The sequence below is a fragment of the Salmo trutta genome, chromosome 21 (assembly GCF_901001165.1).
Source record: "Salmo trutta chromosome 21, fSalTru1.1, whole genome shotgun sequence".
Classification (NCBI taxonomy): Eukaryota; Metazoa; Chordata; class Actinopteri; order Salmoniformes; family Salmonidae; genus Salmo; species Salmo trutta.
The window spans coordinates 5,572,778-5,595,616 of NC_042977.1; the positions used below are offsets into that span (position 1 = coordinate 5,572,778).

Below are 22,839 nucleotides of genomic sequence, written 5' to 3' on the forward strand. Positions count from 1 at the left end.
CCATAGCTGTGCTCATGGGCGGTCCTCTGATATAGTTAAACTCCAAAGGGAATTGGAGTTTCCTTCATTAAACAGTTCAAAATCACATTACACAATTTCACAAACAGTTCCATCCCCATTCATTCCTTTTATACAACAATTAGATGTACGCCTCATAGCTGAGGCTATTATATAAACAGCGTTATGGTAATTGTCTCTCATGAGTTTCACAAAATTGTACCAAACGGACCAGTTCTTAGCTGGATTCTTCACCGATCTTTTATACCTTCTCCAGAACATAAATGTTGTTCGGTTCTCCAGTTCTGTGAGGTGGAAGAAATTCCTTTGTTCTCTTTATGAAACTCACTCTCTCTATACTGTCTGGCCATGAGGCAGGATCTTCTCTAGGAATTTATGACCTCTCTTACAGAGCCTGGTGAAAGGGGTATAGAGAGGGAGAGGGGGATGGTGCTCGCTGTACCCAAAGAGGGCAACGTCATGACAGTAGTTTAGCTGTGAGAAAAACAAGATGGATCCCACTTATAAAGGGCTTATGGGTGCTTCATTGAGCCCTTCATTGCCTACTTTTTGAGTGACCAAAATTTCAAACCTAATGGATAATGAGCTCCCTCAGGTGCGTAAGCAGCACATGGACCGCTGTGTGAGTTTCCTGGTGGAGGAGCTGAGGGTGGTGAGACAAGAGGAGGCGCCGGGCCGGATCTTCTTTGTGTCGGCCAAGGAGGTGCTCAGCTCCAGGATGCACTGTGCCCAGGGCATGCCCGAGACAGGTGAGATCGGTGAGGAGGGACCAAAGGCTAGGTGGTCGAGGTTGCATGATGCTTACTGACTGGCTAAGCTGGCTCACTGATAAGGCTTTGGAACAATAATTATACGATATTGATATGGTTATGGTAATTTAGAAGGCAAAATAACAATTTACTTGAATACATATACATTCATAAGAAGTTGACAGCACACTCCTGACAGATTTTCCTCCATCAGCCCTATAACAGGCATCTCTCTCTCTGTTACTGTCTCGCCTCGAAAACATCATTGCTAGGTGGCACCAAATCATCCCACCTACGTAACAGCCAGTTGAATCCTGTGGCGCGATTTTCAAAACCTTTGAAATGCTATTACTTCAATTTCTCAAACATATTACTATTTTACAGCTATTTAAAGACAAGACTCTCGTTAATCTAACCACACTGTCCGATTTCAAAAAGGCTTTACAACGAAAGCAAAACATTAGATTATGTCAGCAGAGTACCCAGCCAGAAATAATCAGACACCCATTTTTCAAGCTAGCATATAATGTCACAAAAACCCAAATCACAGCTAAATGCAGCACTAACCTTTGATGATCTTCATCAGATGACACACCTAGGACATTATGTTATACAATACATGCATGTCTGTTCAATCAAGTTCATATTTATATCAAAAAACATCTTTTTACATTAGCATGTGACGTTCAGAAAAAGCATACCCCCCGCAAACTTCCGGTGAATTTACTAACAATTTACTAAATTACTCACGATAAACGTTCACAAAAAGCATAACAATTATTTTAAGAATTCTAGATACAGAACTCCTCTATGCACTCGATATGTCCGATTTTAAAATAGCTTTTCGGATGAAGCACATTTTGCAATATTCTAAGTACATAGCCCAGCCATCACGGGCTAGCTATTTAGACACCCGGCAAGTTTAGCCTTCACCAAAATCATATTTCCTATAAGAAAAATGGTCTTACCTTTCCTGTTCTTCATCAGAATGCACTCCCAGGACTTCTACTTCAATAACAAATGTAGGTTTGGTCCCAAATAATCCATCGTTATGTTCCATCAGCAACGTTTTGTTCGTGAGTTCTAGACACTATCAGAATGGTAAATCACGGTCGTGCGCATGACGCATAACGTGACAAAAAAATTCTAAATATTCCATTACCGTACTTCGAAGCATGTCAACCGCTGTTTAAAATCAATTTTTATGCAATTTATTTCGTAGAAAAGTGATAATATTCTGACCGGGAATCTGCCTGTCTGTAAATAGAGGGAAAAACAGAAAGGCGGGGGCGGGCAGTGCATGCGCCTAAGCCTTTTGTCTGCTGATAGACCACTTAGCAAAAGCGCTCGTGTGTTTCAGCCAGGGCTTTGAATTACGTCATTCAGGTTTTTCCCGGGCTCTGAGAGCCCATTGGAGACGTGGGAAGTGTCACGTAACAGCAGAGATGCTTAGTTTTTGGAAGAGATGTCAAAGAAAGCAAATAAATGCTCAGACAGGCCACTTCCTGTAAAGGAATCTTTCAGGTTTTTGCCTGCCAAATGAGTTCTGTTATACTCACAGACACCATTCAAACAGTTTTAGAAACTTTAGGGTGTTTTCTATCCATATATAATAAGTATATGCATATTCTAGTTACTGGGTAGGATTAGTAACCAGATTAAATCGGGTACGTTTTTTATCCGGCCGTGTAAATACTGCCCCCTAGCCCCAACAGGTTAAAGCTTTGAACTGTTCACCTTACCCGGCCATCCATGAATGCCCACATTAACTATAACTTCATGTGCTGGTGGTCCCCCATTATTATTTTTATTTTGACTTCTGCTGGTCTTTCTAGGTGGCGCTTTAGCAGAGGGATTCCACGAGAGACTGAGGGAGTTCCAGAGATTCGAGAGAACTTTTGAGGCAAGCACTGAAGCATAACTGATTGTCGTGGTCCATTGTAATATCATTGTCAATTTCACGTTGAGTGGCATTGTCACACTAACTTACTGTATTTACGACTGCACAGGAGTTCATCTCACACTCTGCGGTCAAGACCAAGTTTGAGCAGCACACGCTCAGGGCGTGGCAGATCACAGAAGCAATCAAAGCAGTCATGGACGCCATAAATATCGCATCCGCCGAAAGGAAGTGAGTTTCTCCCCCAGTTTTTTTATAGGAGCATTGGTAATGTGCTGCTGCCATATGCCCCTAAACAGTATTGATTATTAGTCATTAGATTAAAGGGATACTGTGATATTTCAAGATTTAGACCGTTTATCTACTTACCCAGAGTCCGATGAACTCATGGATACCATTTTTATGTCTCTGCGTGCGGTGTGGAGATTATTGAAGTTAGCATATCGTTAGTTTAGCGCAATTGCTGTAAGTCCCCCAGTACAGTCGCCAGCTCCTCTCAAAAGCAGGGGAATAGACCTTCTAACTACTCCAAAACTGGGTGGTTGGTCATTTATAGTCTTACAAAGCTATTCATAGTAATGGATAAATAGATTGAAGACCTAAATATCGCAGTATCCCTTTAAAGGCCCAAACGCTAGATCTGAAAATCCAAACCTCCAATTTTCACACTAACTTCCTACTAACATCCATGTACTGTATGAATTGCGCAAAATTCTGACTCAAATGTGCATCTCAGCATAGGATTTAGCCTTGAAAGAGAGAAGCTTTCCAATTTGCTCCTACCTATGACAACCTTTGCTCTTTCCCCTTTGACCTCTCCGTGTGCAGGATATTTTCCCTGGAGGACCGAGAGGACCAGAAGGACCGTCTAGAGTTTGTCAGAGGCCAACTTAACCGCCTGACCGAGAACGTCAAAGAGAAGATCAACACCATAACAGATGAGGTGGCTGCCAAGGTAGACATTCGCACTCACCCACGTACAGTTGTATAAAAAGGGAGGGACTGTCTGTTAAGCCAAATGACAAAGGGGAATAGCCTATTATTTACTATAGGCCTGATTCAGAGTTTAGATAAGCGTACACATCTTTCACCCTTGACCTAAATAATTAATTGATGTTAATGGGAGAACATTTTCATTAAGCACACAGATCTCAAATCAAAATAATGCAAGGATAGCGGTGCGTAAATGTGTGAGTAAATGATTGGTTTAGGATTAACAGATGAACAACTCTCTCATACAACACATATGTTTGTCTATAGTTGGCCTGACAAGCAGTTTGTGTTCATGATTTTGTGTTCAACGATATTTTGTGTATTGTTAGCCACATATAAATAGTGTAGGCAATGGATAGATTAAGGTTAGTAAATTATCTGTTGGTTTATGATTTTAGTATACATTTTTGTTTAGGTGACCGTTGCCATGGTGGAGCAGATTCGTGGTCTCCCAGCGCTGGTTGATGAGTTCAGTGCTGATTTTATACCAACACCACATGCATTGCCGCTCTACAAAGCAGTGAGTTCTGCTTCTAGATCCTATATCCTAGCAATATTAACCCATGATCAACAGTTAAACTCTATCTTAATTGTTGCACGTAGCCTAAAGGCCTAATCCTAACAACACACTTTTTTCAGGACAGAAAAAGTGGCATTCAAATTGTAATTCCCTTTAACTATTTCACCCTTTCTACACTGTCATGTTTTTTAAACGTGACATTTAACCTTCACACCCATGGGCAAACACTCAGATGTGCGCAGAGACCTATGCACACAAACACACACTAGGGTTTCCGTTAGGAAAATGTGGCGCCAGACAATGTGACCAGGAAGATTTTAATTTACCGGCCATTTGAGAAATTTACCAGACGTATACAGTGTATGCATTGGGTGTGTAACCCATTAGAGCGTCCACCCACAGTGCTCAGAATGATAGAACATTTAGATCACATTTCGATTATGGTAATTTATCTTAACAGATCATGCAACTCCTGTAATGTAGCAGCCAATAAAACGTAATTTTCAAACATTTGACAAAATGCAATTCACAGGAAAACACCATTCTAAACAGCAAACCTGATATGAGTGGTTCCATATGTGAAAGAGTGGGAACCTAAAGATGCAACAACTAGGATGCGTTGCTAATATGACTAGGATTGTGCCTTTGGCTTCTGGACAACGAAAGAAAGTTGATATGAAAACCTATAGAACTGGAGAGAAACGCTGGTAGAGCGCGATAGGACAAGGAAATCCCGGCCAGCCAAACCCTCCCCTAACCCGGACGACGCTGGGTCAATTGTGCACGGCATCATGGGTCTCCCGGTCACGGCCGGCTGCGACACAGCCTGGGATTGAACCCAGGTCTGTAGTGACACCTCAAGCACTGGGATGCAGTGCCTTAGACCGCTGTGCCACTCGGGAGGCCATGAGGAAGTCTTTATAAAAAAATTGCCTCCATGTTTCTATGGTCCAATTTTGACTAGGCTACTTTGAATCAAATCAAGGTAAGACATACCTCATAATATGAAGTAAAGCATTCAGGTTTCAAACAATTAAATATATGTTTTCAAAATGCATACTGCCTCCAGATCACATTGCAAAGTCGTGGGTGACGCACTGATAGCCTGCCTACTATTGCCTATGCACTTGAATGGTGCGATTCAATTACCTGTAAAGAAATAAAAATAGTAGCTCTTTTCAATCGTGGCCATCAAAAGTGTTTTTAACACGCGATAGCATTTACAACTGTTGCGGAATGACTTGGCTTATCAAAGATTTTGATTCACTCCAGCAGCAACTACAGTCAAATGTATTTACATCGACTGATATTTCCCTTAATTATTTAAATGCATAATTTTTTTCTCTCGGTCAGGACCTAAAATTCACTTTTTGTTCCACCATCAACTGTGGTGGGTAGATTAAAAAATATACCAGTAAGAAGTAATGTGGTATATTAATCAATTAAAAAAAATGTTTTTGTCTGTGAGTCTTTTACCCAAAATATCAGATGACACAAAATGTTCAGCTGCTCCTTTAAGGGCTGGAGGTTACCGTGGTAACAGGGTCACTTGAGTCATGTCACGTGTGTCTGTGTGTGTGAGATTTGGGATGTGACTAGTAGTAGCGTCTACAGCGTCTCTTCGCAATCAGTTTACCCGCTCACGGTCAATTTGGCCGGCAAGCATTTTAGTTATCTCTTTTCATTTTTTTTATCAGCCAAAAGTCGGCAATTACTGGCTAACGGAAACCCTGACACACACACACACAGTCTCAGTGTACCCTATCTGATCAGTACAGCTAGCTGGAGAGTGAGCCATCACGCTAAACAGGATTGAAAGGAAAGCCTCTTAAAGTCCTGCTGGTCAGAGGGGGGTGGATGGGGTCAATAGACATAGGGTCAATAGGGCACTGTACTGTGTGTGTCTGTATGACTGTGTGTGTGAATGTAAGCTTTGTTTACATCTATGGATGATAACACAGTGATGTATGAACTTTAAAAGTACTGGTCAGTGTCATTCAAATTCTATTTTTTTTTATGGCATCAGCACTTGGTTGTGTATGATTATGTAAAAAATATAATGATGGTAAACTAAATCTTCACTGACATCCTTTTGAGTAATAGGTTGAGTGTGTGACCAACCAGGTTTAAACCCGGGTTGTCTACTCACCACAGCACCGTTAGCCCGCTGAGCTAAAGCCTGGGCAGAGCTTGGGGAGCTAACCTAGGTATCCAGGTCTCCGATAAGGTTACTGATCACGCGAGCGTGGTTCACTGAACCACCTCCTTTACATGCAGTCTCATAATCTCTTTCTACTCATTGTTTTCACCTGCAGAAGCTTATGATGCATGTGGAAGAGAGGATGAGTACATCTTTGGCCTTTCGTTGTTCCACTGGGATCAATGGCCACATGCAGTCATGCCAGAAAAACATGATTGGTAGGTATAGTACACACTTTGCTTGAGCCATGAATGTGCTTCTTGAAATTCAAAATAGTTTGGTGATCATGGGCATAACATTATTATATTATAGCGAATAGAGGGAGCGGGAATAGGAACCGTGTTGCTCCTGTGAAAGGCAAACAACGGTACACATTAGGGTTAACCCAGTTGGAGGGAATTGTAATGTGGGCTCATTAGTGAGGATTGCTACACTGCCCCATCCGAACACAAAGATTACGTCTCCGTGCTGGACCATCTTTCAGGTTTACGAAGCACGTCCATCCGTGCATTGTGATGGCTTCACTGGCGCCATCCCAAACCTCTGTCACCAAAATAGCAAACGGAGGGATCAGCAATAGAACCCAGATCGCTCCTGTGAAAGGCAAACTTGCTACTCATTGCTCCAATAGGGTTAATCCACTTTGGGGGAATTGTAACGTGGGCTCATTAGTGAGGATCGCTACAATATCAATCCAAGAATTAGGAAGTAATTGATTTATATAGATGTATTATTTTTGTGTAGTTAGACCCATGATTATGATTCTGTATTTCAGAGAATATTCGGCCACTGCTGCCCCCTGCTGTCCAGGAGCAGCTCCACATTCACCTACCCAGCAGGAAGTTTGTCCTGACCTACGACCTTAACCTGGCCACCCTCTGCGCTGACTTCCAGGAGAACATCGACTTCCAGTTCTCTCTCGGCTGGACTGCCCTTGTCAGTCGATTCATTGGGCCGAGCAATGCCAAACGAGCCCTGACGGCCATGAACCAGAAGTTTCAGGTTAGCCATGGTCAGGTCCTGTATTCCGTCTCTCAGAGTAGAGGTGCTGATATAGGATCAGTTTTGCCTTTTAAATCATATTTAAAAAATATGGCATGGACATCATCCTAGATCAGCACTCCTACTCTGAGATGCTTTAAAAAAAGTTTACTTTGACAACAGTAGGATAAATTAGTGATATGCCAGGGGTAGCAAGCCATCCTCTTGAGCTACTGGGACTGCAGGGTTTTGCACCAACCCTATTCTTAACACCTGATTCAGCTAATCAAAGTATCGAAGAACAGCTAAGTAGTTTTAGCAGGATTGGAATGAAAGCCTGTACACCCCGTAGCTCTCGATGAGGAGTATTGATGTAGGTGGCCACCAGTGTCATATGCCCTTAAATTCTCTCCAGAATACCTCTCCTACTGCACTCCAGGCACATGGTGGAACCAGCCTACAGGACCACATGGTCTTTTCAATGGCAACAGGTGTAGTGTCACTCACCTCCAGAGCGTCCATGACTGTGCTTGTCATTGGCGGAGTGGTATGTGCACGTTCTCTTCTATTCAAACCAATTATGTTTGTATTTCATTGTATAATGTACTCTATTTGCTAACGCTACTGATAAAACTGAAAGGGGCTTGTATTGGCCATCGCTAACACATGCATTGCTAGCCGTTATCTTTTGGCACACTAACGCTTAACGATAACTAATAAACTTCCATACATGATTGAAGAAGACAATGGAGCTCCGCCTGGTCTTTTTTTAAATTGTGGAGGGGGAAGCGAAGGCTACTGAGTAATAGTGAAAGGGGGAGATATGTTGTCTGAGATAGCTTTTTTCACCCGATTTGGGCAACACTATAAAGAGTTAACATAATGTGTCATTACATACCTATTTAAAGGTTTGTGTCGAATTTGAATAGGGCTTTTAGGGCAGTGCTAAAGTAATATTCACACATAAACTGCGGCTGTCACGGCTTTTGAGAGTCATGATGGCTTGCAGTGATGACACGAAAAATGAATGCATTCAAGTTGTACAATTGACTAGGTATCCCCCTTTCCCTATCCCTTTCACTTTCTTGTTTTTAATCTGCGAGAGAAGCGCGTATCGTACAGCGTCAGAGGGGTCAGGTTTTTCAAATTTTCTCAAATACTATTGGTCTATTACCATGTCAATCAATGCTTGAATAGAAACGTAGTTTACGAACCGGATTTTGATACCAACACAGTCCCTACAGTCCCATTTGTTTTCATCGCAGCCTCATTTGAATACCATGGTACGCAAAATCTGTATGGAACAGTGTTAGCTACCGTTACTTGTTTGTAATGATAACAGATAACTTGCGTGCCAAAACTGACACAGTAAAGCAAACACTGACACATGATTATATTGGTAATTTGCTATTAATACTGACAACTGTTTGTAAAAGCTAATGCTAACACTGATTTTCTTGCTAGTCTAGCACTGCTATTACAGCGATGTTTACATGATCTCCTCCCACCCTATGCGGCAGGTGTGGCGTTCAGTGGGCTGGAGGCTCATCGCCCTCTCCGCAACACTTTATGGCCTGCTCTACCTGTACGAGAAGCTGACGTGGACCAACGCCTCCAGGGAAAGGGCTCTGAAGCAGCAGTTTGTGGAGCTCGCCATCCACCGACTTAGGGCCATCATCCCCTTCACCAGTGGGAGCTGCAGCCAGCAGGTTCACCAGTGAGTCCCAGTTCTACTGAAACAGTTTGAGAGAGGATAGGATTTAATTTAGCTTTTGTGGCTTTCGATTGAATTGAAATGAGTGTTACGCAATTAACCAATTATTATTATAAATTATTTGAATTCCATTTCATTCAGTTTTATTCTGTGAGCTCAATGCACACATTCCTCAGTTTCTCTAGAGCAGTGGTCACCAACCTTTTTTGAGAGATCACTTTGAGTCAAAATGCAAGCTGCAATTCTTTTTTACATGACTTAAAAAACATACGATTATGCAACATACGATTATGCAACATGAACCTATTAAACCTATTAAAACCTATTAAAAACAGTACTGTATTAATGAGGTTTGTGCAGTAAGCTATAGGCCCAAAATATTATCACTGCATACAGTGGTTCCTCCTTTAGAAGTTGCGAGCTTACACCGCGGGACTTAGAGGTACCCAGCGTCATGGCTTCAGTGTACCAGACCACCGCAAGAGGGAGTTAGAGCACTCATTATGCATTTGGGTCCCAAGGTTTTTATATGACCAATCATATCGTGTGGTTCCAATGACGAATTTGACGCGAGCCTGGTGACTTTCTTCAAAGATGGCTGGCAAAACATTACGGTGGAAGGAAATGTAAGTAGTTATAATGAGTCAAGCAAAAAAATTACAATTGAGAGGAATATGTTAGTTAATGTAGATACCAACGTTTGTGCATTTTTTTTCATAAAGTAAATTTACGAAAATCACTATTTAGCAAATTAGCTGACTAGCTAACATTAGCCAGCTAGCTAGTTAGTGTTATGACATGAGTATGAATTTGTAATTCGTGTTGTTTAATGTTTTAGGGACTCCTGAGAAAACCAGCAAACCAGGCTATCGTCTTATGAAACAGTTCATGTAAGATCTAGAGTTTCGACCCCTTGATCAGCTCGCACTCTGAAAGTAAAGTATCTTTTTGTAGATATGAAAACAATAACTGAGATATCACCGTTCAATCTAAATCAGCAGATCTTATTTTCAGTATACATCAATACAGCACAGAAAGCTTAACACCAGACTGGTATTGTGGTTGTTCATTACGTGATGAGAAATATGCAACATGCATACAAAATAATATACTTACCTTCCTTGAAAACCCATCTATACCGCCCAAGATGACAATGTTGTATCTTGAAAAAAGCTTGGAATTAAAAGTGAAATGTTTAACCTATTAACCTGCTTCATTATTTATGTATTACCAGTTGATGAAGAGCAACTCCAACTTCATACATCATTGAAAATTTGTCTATGAATAAGTAAGAATAAAAAAGTTGAAATCAATTCTTATATTTGATGAAGACATTATACATCTTAGTATAAAGGAACAAGGCGAGACCCAGATGCAGACACAGGAGGCAGATGGTTGGATTCTTAGATGTTTAATAATCCAAAGGGGTAGGCAAGAGAATGGTCGTGGACAGGCAAAAAGGTCAAAACCAGATCAGTCCAGGAGGTACAGAGTGGCAGACAGGCTCGTGGTCAAGGCAGGCAGAATGGTCAGTCAAGCGGGTACAGAGTCCAGAAACAGGCAAGAGTCAAAACCGGGAGGACTAGAAAAAGAAAATAGCAAAAGGAGCACGGGAAAAACACGCTGGTTGACTTGACTAAACAAGACGAACTGGCACAGAGAGACAGGAAACACTGGGGAAAACAAGACCTGGAGGGGGTGGAGACAATCACAGGAACAGGTGAAACAGATCAGGGCATGACACTTAATACCCTATTAATTTATCATTTGTATCAATGTGGACTAGAGACAGGGGAGCAGGAACAGAGTATTTTTGCCGAGCAAAGCAATGAAGCTGGACCATTCTGGCAATGATACCTGCACCATCTACACGCTGCAAAGACTCCCTAACTCTTCGCCATTGTACATGATGGCCCATTGCTTGGAGACTTCCTTTGACCATTTTAAAACCCCCATGGGGCATCCTGGCCTTAATGGCCCTGACTTTCTGGTCTAACTCTTCATCTGACTGTCACGCCCTGACCAGGTGAACTCGGGTATATTGGGTCAGGGTGTGTCATGTTAGGTATTTTTCCTTGGTTTGTGTTTTGTTTACGTTTTAGCCTTGTGTAGGCTCTAGGTGGGTTATTTCTATGTTGGGTTCTGTCGATTCCCAATCAGAGACAGCTGTCGCTAATTGTCTCTGATTGGGATCACATTTAAGTTGCTGTTTTCCCCACGCTGTTTGTGGGGTGTTGTCTCTTTGTTTGAGCACGTAACGTATCGGCATTTTTCTTGATTTTTGTGTACACGTTTAATTCCAGTGTGTTGAATAAACATGTGTTCGCTCCCAGCTGTGTTTTGGTCCGCTTCCTCGTCACCAGGCGACGATCGTTACAGAACACCCCACCGAACCAGGACCAAGCAGCGGGAGGAAAAGGAGCGCGAGAGATGGGCTCGCGAGGGGAAGGAGTTCTGGACCTGGGAGGAGATCATGTCGGGGAAAGGACCCTGGCGGAAGGATTCCCAGGTCGAGGAGGTAAAGCCAGCCGGTAGACGGAGTCGCAGGCGGCGGTCGAGGAGGCCCGGAAAACACCCCCAAGAAAATTTTTTGGGGGGGCTAATGGGGTGGTCCGGAAGGGCAGAGGAAGAGCCCAGACCACTGCTCTCGTGGGGGATGACGGCGGAGGAAGAGACGGAGATGAGGCAGTTGATTGAGGACCTGCAGAGGGAAGATCTGGAGGAGGAGCCATGGTATGCGGAGTTGCGCACTGTGTCGCCAGTGCGCCCGCACAGCCCGGTGCGTCCGGTGGACATGCCCAGCACATGCCGTGCTAGGATGGGCATCCAGCCAGGACGAGTGGCTAAACCGGCTCCACGCTTCAGGTCACCAGTACGTGTTCACAGTCCTGTCTGGCCCGTTCCTGCTCCCCGCACCAGGTTAGTGGTGCGTGTCCCCAGTCCTGTCCGGCCCGTTCCTGCTCCCCGCACCAGGTTAGTGGTGCGTGTCCCCAGTCCTGTCCGGCCCGTCCCTGCTCCCCGCACCAGGTTAGTGGTGCGTGTCCCCAGTCCTGTCCGGCCCGTTCCTGCTCCCCGCACCAGGTTAGTGGTGCGTGTCCCCAGTCCTGTCCGGCCCGTCCCTGCTCCCCGCACCAGGTTAGTGGTGCGTGTCCCCAGTCCTGTCCGGCCCATCCCTGTTCCCTGCACCAAGCCCACGGTGCGTGTCCACAGTCCTGTCCAGCCCGTCCCTGTTCCCCGCACCAAGCCCACGGTGCGTGTCCACAGTCCTGTCCGGCCCATTCCTGTTCCCCGCACCAAGCCCACGGTGCGTGTCCACAGTCCGGCACGGCCCGTGTCCGGTCCACCGGTGCCCAATCCTGTTCCGGTCGACGGCTCCGCTCCGGAGCCTGAGCATGCCGCTCCACAGTGGTCCAGTCCGGGCCAGAGGGGTAGGGTTAAGGTGAAGGCGGGGGAAAGAACACGCCCGGGGCCAGAGCCTCCACCGAGGGTGAGGCGCCCACCCGGTCCCCCCCTAATAGACTTAAGTTTGGTGCGCCAGGAGTACGCACCGTTGGGGGGGGGGGTTCTGTCACGCCCTGACCAGGTGAACTCGGGTATATTGGGTCAGGGTGTGTCATGTTAGGTATTTTTCCTTGGTTTGTGTTTTGTTTACGTTTTAGCCTTGTGTAGGCTCTAGGTGGGTTATTTCTATGTTGGGTTCTGTCGATTCCCAATCAGAGACAGCTGTCGCTAATTGTCTCTGATTGGGATCACATTTAAGTTGCTGTTTTCCCCACGCTGTTTGTGGGGTGTTGTCTCTTTGTTTGACCACGTAACGTATCGGCATTTTTCTTGATTTTTGTGTACATGTTTAATTCCAGTGTGTTGAATAAACATGTGTTCGCTCCCAGCTGTGTTTTGGTCCGCTTCCTCGTCACCAGGCGACGATCGTTACACTGACATATCAGAATAGCATGCCCTGACAGTGTTCTTTCATCCTTCTGTAAAAAAAGCTAACCGTTACACTGTCATGTAATATGATTATATATCGACTATGAAACAAATAGGACATGGCCTGCTTATGAGTTGCAATGAAAGAAAGTTAGATGAATTCACCTGAAAAAGGCGAGAATAGGTGTTCGTAGATAAATGTTTTTGGTTAGTTTGAGAATAATAATTGCATGATTTATCATTCTATGTATGTATATATCTATAAAATATAGTAGAATGTTATGAACCGTCCCTGAATCGTAAGAGCTAACTACTAGCTATGTAGAAGTTGGATGGAAGAACACCCAGTGCTGCTTACCTGAGATGCCTTCATCACACAGTCCTTCATAGGTGTCCGCTATGTCTTCCTTTGTGTTGGAAAGAAAGGCTGAACAGTATTGGTTGTAGCCAAACTGACACTCAAAAAATGGCCAAAATGGAGAGTGGTTGATAGCGAAATTAAATTGTAGTTTTATTTTCAAATACATTTTTTGTTCTCAAAATATTTTTGGAGAATAAAATGCATAAAGTTTTGTGCTCTATTACAAAATACTTGATTGCAATTATTTATTTTTTTACTTTAAAGCCTCGTTTTTGCTTCCAGAACAATTATTTTTGATTGAAAATAAAAACGTTTTGCTCTCGACAAAAAGAGGGCAACTTGCAACAAAAAATTGCTGTAAGTTGGGGAGGGCCTAATAGCTGAACATAGACTATTCACCCTTTACTAAAGAATAGTCTAATAGCCGAGCTAGGTGTGAAAATACCCCGTCCTATCACAGACCACATTTTCCCTAATGACCAAGGGGGAGTTAGAGCACTGATTATGCTTTTGGGTCCCAATGCACAACTGTGTCTCTAACTGACAATGAATGGGCAATATAAACCAAATAATAAACTGATAATTGTGCACAACTTCAAATGAAACAAGCAGGGAGCAGGTTTCGAACCCTCAACCTTCTTGCCCGAAGGCCAGCGCGCTATCAACTGTGCACCAAAAGCATGCTCAAGCCGCAGAGTTGATAGAGCACGTCCTCGCGGTAGCTTGCTACTCAATGTAATAAAGTACAAAATTAGAAATGTATAATATCTGAAAATGTAACTAGCTAGACTATCTTACCCATATACATGGCTGGACGCTTCTCCCTCTCTGTCACAGATGCCATGATTGCCCTTAGTTTGAAGATGTAATCCGGAGACAGGTGTGTTGTACAACAGCCTTCTGTGTGTTCCCTTTTCGACTCCCTCTGCATATTTGCAATCAAACTACAACATTTTCTCCATCTCCTTAGCTATCATACTCTAATTCCACCGGTCATTCCACTGATTTCAAATCTCGGTCCTCCAGAAAGTGGAGAGCAGCAGTTTTTCAGTTCTACTATGTGATATCTTTCAAAAAAGCCAAGTTAGAAAGGATTACCTACACATACTGACCAGCTCATGTTATAGACAGAAGCGTGCTACATGGCAGACCAATCCGAACTCCTCTCTCGGCATGTCCAGCCAAACCATTATCTCAGACAATCATGGCTAGTGGTGAAGGTTCCTGGCTTTTTCCATGGCTCAACCACGTAGGCTCGTAATTTAACAATTGTATTCGTATTTACAGATGACATACAAGTTTGTTATTAAGGCACATGAAAGTTCACATGTTCCAGAATGCATTTCTGCCAAAAATGGTTTTAGATTTCTTTTTAAGGTTTACGTTCAAGTGACACGCGACATACGCCTAGTTTCCTGAAACGCCTAGTTTCCTGAAACGAGACACATATTCGTTTTGCTTGAATTGCCTTGCATTTGTGGTTGTTCTCAGACCATTTAAAAAATGATATTTCAACATTTGAAGTAGGCTATATGATTACACCGGTAATAGATCAGTTGTTGTATTACTTGTGAGGCACAGCTGAGTGAGCATATATTTTTAATAATTTTTTATTTTTATTTTACTGGGCTGATGGAGCTTGCATCGGATGGGGACTCTCAGTAGAGGGACAGGGCAGCAGAATGAGGGTCCGCCTTTCAATGTTCCTCCGCTCTCCCTTTAGAGAGTGTTGACAGTGTTGCGTAAACTTAAACAGGAACTCAATCATAAAAACAGCAGCTCTTTGCTGTATTTGTTGACACTCTCTCTAGTCATGGTTTTAAAAGCTTTGAAATCTCACAATATTAACTTTGCAGTAGCTTTTTTTTAATACCTGCTACGTTACTGCAAACAAGAAGATCTGAGCCATCCGATTGACAAGTGGTAGGCCTATAGTCCATTTGATTTGCTAACCCCGGGCCCGGCGGGAAGGTACCTTCAGACATATGAAATGGTTCAAAATGGGAACACATCGCCTACCCGACACGCAGGGCAGTTGAATTGGGTGCACTTAACACCAACAACTTGAGACAAATAAATAAAATACGAACACAAGTCTTATAGTTTTTTTTTTTACAGATCTCCATCGACTGGTTGGTGACCACTGCTCTAGAGATAAATCAGATCAAGCCCAAACTGTGCGATGTATTAGGGAGTTGTAGTTTCCAACAGGCCAATATTATACATAGTTTAGCGCAGAAAACATGGTAATTAACTACAATGACCATAATCCATTGCACACCTACTTGTCCGGTCTGTGTGTTTCTTTTACACCTGTTAAGTTAGGTTAGTGTGGGGTAGACACAGAGAGGGAGAGAAGAGACAGAAGAATGCGCAGTCGAGAGGGTTAGAAAGCAGTTGCTTCGCGAGGTATTTCTACCTGAAAATACATGTTCAAAGTGATTTCTAGTTGGTATTCAGCAGTCATAAAAGTCTGCCTTATTTACTTTTTAAGAACTAGTAAAATAGTGATTTTGTCAGACAGCATAGGCAGCAGCTCTATAGAGAAGAGACGATGACTTGAAATGAAATAATAGTCATCAAATAAAACAAATGTAATATACACAACTGAAATATTTTATCAAATGAATGTGAATAAATGATGGTTAATAAGTGATAATGGGCACTCACTACCACCATGGGACTTTTTCTCTGTGTTGTTAGAGCATTCAACCCACATAATGCATAGTGCATTTATTGATATTTTTTATAAACAAAATCGAAAACCGTGATTATTTATAATCAAACCGAAACCAAATTGACCTCAAAAAGCTCAGCGCTAGTGTATGGTGAGTAGAGTACTATGCAGTTACACTACTGCGTCGAAAATAATTACAGATACTTTTGTTACTACAGTATGCTGTATAAAGTGCAGTCATTTTGCTTTTAACTGTGGTTATTTTACAGTTATACTGTCATGTGTATCCTATGTAGCCTCAATGTGGAATCACTCGCTAATTAGCTGTGCACTAGTAGTGGCAATCTTCCAAGTGATGTCACCCTCTATTTGACCTAGAGATCGTGTCACCCTTGCTCAACCAAGACCATGTTTTTTATAGAGCTATTGGTTAGAATGTTGCTTTGTGGGTGATAATGGTCTCTGATTTGCACCCATCTCGGGCCAGAACAGAGACAGAAGCTATACTGTTACATGTACAGTAATTATTTTCCAGCTCTCATGCCCTCCTAACGTGACCTTTTGGTTGTGGCAGGGAGTTGGCAACGACCTTTGCCCGTCTGTGCCAGCGGGTTGACCTGAGTGAGGTGGAGCTGGAGGGGCACATTCGACTACTGAGTGGCAGGATCCAGAGACTGGAGAACGTCCAGCGACGCTCCAAGACTCTCAGGTCGAATAGCCACTCTACCTTGCATTGTTCATCTCAGCTTTTTAATGTCTGACAGTAGGGCTTTCTGAACACATTGTACACACACATACTTCAATACAAACTACTGACATGAAAAGTTAGAAAATAACAGTGATAAATCTCTTCTGTTTCCCACAGACACAGAGCCACAGATCTGGAGTCTCAGCTGGAGGCATTCTCTGCCCAGTATCTGCCGAATCAGTGCTGAGTGAACAGATCCTCACAAGGAGCTACATTGAGGTTTTCAATGGAACTGGTTCTAAAATGGTCTGCGGTTCCATGATTATTCTATACAGAAACAACTCAATTTCCAAGAAACAATTTAAAACCAAAAACAGACATTCCCACAACTTCCAAGGAACCAAATGTTTTAGCTGGATAGCATCTGGATGTGTCATTGCATGTGTTATCGCATGGGGCACATCTCACACAGGTACAGTGCATTCGGAAAGTATTCAGACCCCTTGACTTTTTCCACATTTTGTTACGTCACAGCCTTATTCTAAAATGTATTAAATTGTTTTCATTTCATCATCAATCTACACACAATACCCCATAACGACAAAGCAAAAACAGGTTTTTAGAAATGTTTGCACATTTATAAAAAATCGAAAACTGAAATATCACGGTACTCAAATCCTTTACTCAGTACTTTGTTGTAGCACCTTTGGCAGCGATTACAGCCTTGGGTCTTCTTGGGTAGGACGCTACAAGCTTGGCACACCTGTATTTTGGGAGTTTCCCCCATTTTTCTCTGCAGAGCCTCTCAAGCTCTGTCAGGTTGGATGGGGAGCGTAGCTGCACAGCTATTTTTAGGTCTCTCCAGAGATGTTAGATTGGGTTCAAGTCCGGGCTCTGACTGGGCCACTCAAGGACATTCAGAGACTTGTCCCGAAGCCACTCCTGCGTTGTCTTGGCTGTGTGCTTAGGGTCGTTGTCCTGTTGGAAGGTGAACCTTTCCTTTAGTCTGAGGTCCTGAGCGCTCTGGGGCAGGTTTTCATCAAGGATCTCTCTGTACTTTGTTCCGTTCATCTTTCCCTCAATCCTGACTAGTCTCCTAATCCCTGCCACTGAAAAACATCCACACAGCATTCAGGCCAAAGAGTTCAATCTTGGTTACATCAGACCAGAGAAACTTGTTTCTCATGGTCGGAGAGTCCTTTAGATGCCTTTTGGCAAACTCCAAGCGGGCCTTTTACTGAGTAGTGGATTCTGTCTGGCCACTCTACCATAACGGCCTGATTGGTGGAGTGTTGCAGAGATGGTTGTCCTTCTGGAAGATTCTGCCATCTTCACAGAGGAACTCTGGAGCTCTCTCAGGGCGACCATCGGGTTCTTGGTCACCTCCCTGACCAAGGCCCTTCTTCCCTGAGTGCTCAGTTTGGCCGGTCAGCCCGCTCTAGGAAAGTCTGATTGGTTCTTCTAATTTTTAATACATTTGCAAAAATGTCTAAAAACCTGTTTTCGCTTTATCATTATGGGGTAGATTTATTATTATTATTTATTTATTGTGTGTAGATTTATGAGGGGGAAAAAATTATTGAATCCATTTTAGAATAAGGCTGTAACGTAACAAAATGTTGAAAAAGTCAAGTGGTTTGAATACTTTCCGAATACACTGTATACAGGGCCAAGCTGATTCTGTAAAACACAATTAAACAACAGGCAGAGTGCCATACAGTATTTTATTTAGACAGTTGTGAAATCACAGAGGGGTAGACAGAGAGATGGGAGTAACAATATGACGTTTAGGTCTCATTTGACGTTTTAGGGCTAGATTCAATCAGCGCTATAGTTCGCTATAGTTCGCCGACATACGCAGCACTTACCATGAATGCAATAGGATAAATATATGGTATACAGTTCATTTTGCTGCAAAGCTACAACCAGTTTTGTCACCTTTGTACCAAGTAAACTCAAATGTATTGTACTTGCATTTTCTGCAACTCTGCACATTACATTTGGTATATTAGAGAGACACTGTTTATTCATGACTGTGCTATTCATCTTCACACAAGTGAAGATATGAATAAACAGCCTTAGTTACATCATATCTACTAAGTGCAATACATCTGGCCAGATATTTCTTGGGTCTGTGTTTCTTGCCTGTTGAGGATTTGCCACACCAAGGAGGAAATATTGTTTGACGGGAGGCAATATATGGGTCGTTACATGAATATAGTGACTGATATTTTTTTCAAATATTTTAAGTAAAAATGTTGCACCAGTGTTGAATTTGAAAAGCCTGCTATATTTAATGAAGTGCCCTTTAATACACTGAGTGAACAAAACAGTATGAACATAGACTGACCAGGGGAATGTTATGATCCCTTATTGATGTCACTTGTTAAATCGACCTCAATCAGTGTAGATGAAGGGGAGGAGACAGGTTAAAGAAGGATTTTTAAGCCTTGAGACAATTGAGACATGGATTGTGTATGTGTGCCATTCAGAGGGTGAATGTGCAAGACAAAAGATTGAAGTACCTTTGAACAGAGTCTGGTAGTAGGTGCCAGGCGCACCGCTTTGTGTCAATAACTGATGGGTTTTTCACGCTCAAAAGTTTCCTGTGTGTATGAAGAATGGTCCACCACCCAAAGGTCAACCAGTCAACTGGGGGAAACACAACATGGGCCAGCATCCCCGTGGAATGCTTTCGACACCTTGTAGAGTCCATGCCCCAATGAATTGAGGCTGTTATGAGGGCAAAAGGGGGGGTGCATCTCAATATTAGGACATTGTTCTTAATGTGTATAAACCACATGGAAAATTCAATAAATCTGACTTTCTTTTGTTCCATATTATATTTTCCCGACCTCTATTAAGGTTTTAACCCACTTAACCACACGTTTTCAGATTCATTGTAAAGCCCTAGTTATTTTGTTGCTTTGACAAAGTAATTTCTGAAGATTATAATTTATTTAATGTAATTAGTGGTTCATTTACATTTGTCCCTAATTTTAAGGTCAACCCTGTTACGTGAACTGAACTCTCATTTTAATATGGTGAAAATATTCCTAGTTAAATATTTATTTTCGAAAGAAAAAACTGAGCGTGTCATGCATAACTAGTCAACCCTGTTACCCATAGATAGGCAATAAAAAAAATGGTGAAGCTTGCATTCAATTGCCCCTCCCAAATCAAGATTCCATTCCCCTTGTGACAAGGGAATTTCTTGCTGATTTCAGATGAAATTACTGAAATGACCTGTTACTTTAATTGGCACTTTGACTAAATTACAGGATCCAAAAGGTGTGTATCCATTGACGGAATGACCCATATAACACCAACACAGGTAGCCTAGTGGTTAAGAGCATTAGGCCAGTAACTGAAAGGTCGCTGGTTCAGAGCCGACTAAGTGAAAAAAATCTGTTGATGTGCCCATGAGCAAGGCACTTTACCCAAATTGCTCTTCAATTTTTTTTTATCTTAATTTAACCAGGTAGGCCAGTTGAGAACAAGTTCTCATTTACAACTGCGACCTGGCCAAGATAAAGCAAAGCTGTGCGACAAAAACAACACAGAGTTACACATGGGATAAACAAATGTACAGTAAATAACACAATAGAAAAATCTATATACTGTACAGTGTGTGCAAATGTAGTAAGATTAGAGAGGTAAGGCAATAAAGGAAATAAATACAATTTAGCATTAACACTGGAGTGATAGATGTGCAGATGATGATGTGCAAGTAGAGATACTGGGGTGCAAAGGAGCAGAAATAAATGACAATACAGGGATGAGGTAGTTGGGTGGGCTATTTACAGATGGGCTGTGTACAGGTACAGTGAACTGTGAGCTGCTCTGACAGCTGATGCTTAAAGTTAGAGAGGGAGATAAGTCTCCAGCTTCAGTGATTTTTGCAATTCGTTCCAGTCATTGGCAGCAGAGGACTTGAAGGACAGGCGGCCAAAGGAGGAGTTGGCTTTGGGGATGACAAGTGAAATATACCAGCTGGAGCACATGCTACGGGTTGGTGTTGCTATGGTGACCAGTGAGCTGAGATAAGGTGGGGCTTTACCTAGCAAAGACATATAGATGACCTGGAGCCAGTGGGTTTGACGAATATGAAGCGAAGGCCAGCCAACGAGAGCATACAGGTTGTGGTGGTGGGTAGAATATGGGGCTTTGGTGACAAAACGGATGGCACTGTGATAGACTACATCCAATTTGCTGAGTAGAGTGTTGGAGGCTATTTTGTAAATGACATCGCCGAAGTCAAGGATTGGTAGGATAGTCAGTTTTACAAGGGTATGTTTAGCAGCATGAGGGAAGGAGGCTGTGTATCAAATCAAATCACATTTTATTTGTCACATACACGTGTTTAGCAGATGTTATTGCAAATGTATCGAAATGTAAGTCACTCTAGGTAAGTGTATGCTTAAATGACTTAAAATGTAAACGGACTGCTTTCTTGCTCTGCTACACAACAGAAATATATCAGATTCAAATGGTATCCTCTCTGACTATGGTAGTTTTGTGATATTCATAAAACATAAATTCAAATTGGCAAATGATAAATCAAAATCACATTTCCAATTTATTATCCCAAATGGGTATGCATTGTTTGTGACAAAATTAAAATAAATAAAAATATATTGCATTATCATTTTCATGATTAATTGTGCATAATGCCTGCCAATTTGAAAAGTAAAGAGCAAAGTGTGTTTGATATTTCATTTCCATGGTACTATCCAGTACAATCTGCAGTTGGCTACATGGCGGAACGCCCTCCTCTGGCGCCGGAGAGGATGAGGATGGCTGCCGTTTTATTGACTCTTAACCAACCGTGCTATTTTGTTAGTTTTTTCGCATTGTTTGTAACTTATTTTGTACATAAAGTTGCTGCTACCGTCTCTTATGACCGAAAAGAGCTTCTGGACATCAGAACAGCAATTACTCACCTTGAACTGGACGAAGATTTTTCTTTAATGAGTCGGACGGGAAGGATATACTCCAAACAACCGAACAGGCCCTCATCCCCGTCATTCGCTGGAGAAAGGGGGTGTGAGGATCAGGTGACGAGTGGCTAATCTACCTTTGCCATCCGTACTGTTAACTAACGTACAATCGCTGGAAAATAAATGGGACGAACTGAAAGCACGTATATTCTACCCACGGGACATTAAAAACTGTAATATCTTATGCTTCACCGAGTCGTGGCTGAACGATGACATTAATAACATACAGCTGGCGGGTTATACACTCTATCGGCAGGATAGAACAGCAGCCTCTGGTAAGACACGGGGCGAGGTCCTATGCATATTTCTAAACAACAGCTGGTGCACGATATCTAAGGAAGTCTCAAGGTTTTGCTCGCCTGAGGTAGAGTATCTCATGATAAGCTGTAGACCACACTATCTACCTAGAGAGTTTATCTGTATTTTTCGTAGCTGTCTACATACCACCACAGATCGATGCTGGCGCTAAAACCGCACTCAATGAGCTGTATACCGCCATAAGCAAACACGAAAACACTCATCCAGAAGCGGCGCTCCTAGTGGCCGGGGACTTTAATGCAGGGAAACTTAAATTAGTTTTACCTAAATGTTAAATGTGCAACCAGAGGGGCGAAAAAACTCTAGACCACCTTTACTCCACACACAGAGATGTGTACAAAGCTCTCCCTCGCCCTCCATTTGGCAAATTGGACCATAATTATATCCTCCTGATTCCTGCTTACAAGCAAAAATTAAAGCAGGAAGCAACAGTGACTCGGTCTATAAAAATGTGGTCAGATGAAGCAGATGCTAAACTACAGGACTGTTTTGCTAGCACAGACTGGAATATGTTCCGGGATTTTTCCGATGGCATTGAGGAGTACACCACATCAGTCACTGGCTTCATCAATAAGTGCATCGATGACGTCGTCCCCACAGTGACCATACGCACATACCCTAACCAGAAGCCATAGATTATAGGCAACATCCGCACTAAGCTAAAGGGTAGAGCTGCCACTTTCAAGGAGCGGGACTCTAACCCGCTATGCCCTCCGACGAACCATCAATACAGGACTAAGATCCAATCGTACTACACCGGCTCCGACGCTTGTCGGATGTGGCAGGGCTT

General features: G+C 42.7%; 1 protein-coding gene across 1 annotated transcript in view; it reads left to right on the forward strand.

The window, feature by feature from the left end:
* Positions 1-17,208, forward strand: part of mfn1a (mitofusin 1a) — a 33,823-nt gene extending 16,615 nt beyond the window's left edge. Inside the window, exons 8-18 of the mRNA XM_029704015.1 lie at positions 614-767; positions 2,603-2,670; positions 2,777-2,898; positions 3,496-3,622; positions 4,076-4,180; positions 6,496-6,598; positions 7,156-7,382; positions 7,777-7,908; positions 8,882-9,078; positions 16,618-16,752; positions 16,909-17,208. Coding sequence (XP_029559875.1) covers positions 614-767; positions 2,603-2,670; positions 2,777-2,898; positions 3,496-3,622; positions 4,076-4,180; positions 6,496-6,598; positions 7,156-7,382; positions 7,777-7,908; positions 8,882-9,078; positions 16,618-16,752; positions 16,909-16,978 — 1,440 coding nt within the window. The 3' untranslated portion in view covers positions 16,979-17,208. The remainder of the gene's footprint in view (positions 1-613; positions 768-2,602; positions 2,671-2,776; positions 2,899-3,495; positions 3,623-4,075; positions 4,181-6,495; positions 6,599-7,155; positions 7,383-7,776; positions 7,909-8,881; positions 9,079-16,617; positions 16,753-16,908) is intronic.
* Positions 17,209-22,839: the final 5,631 nt, after the last annotated feature.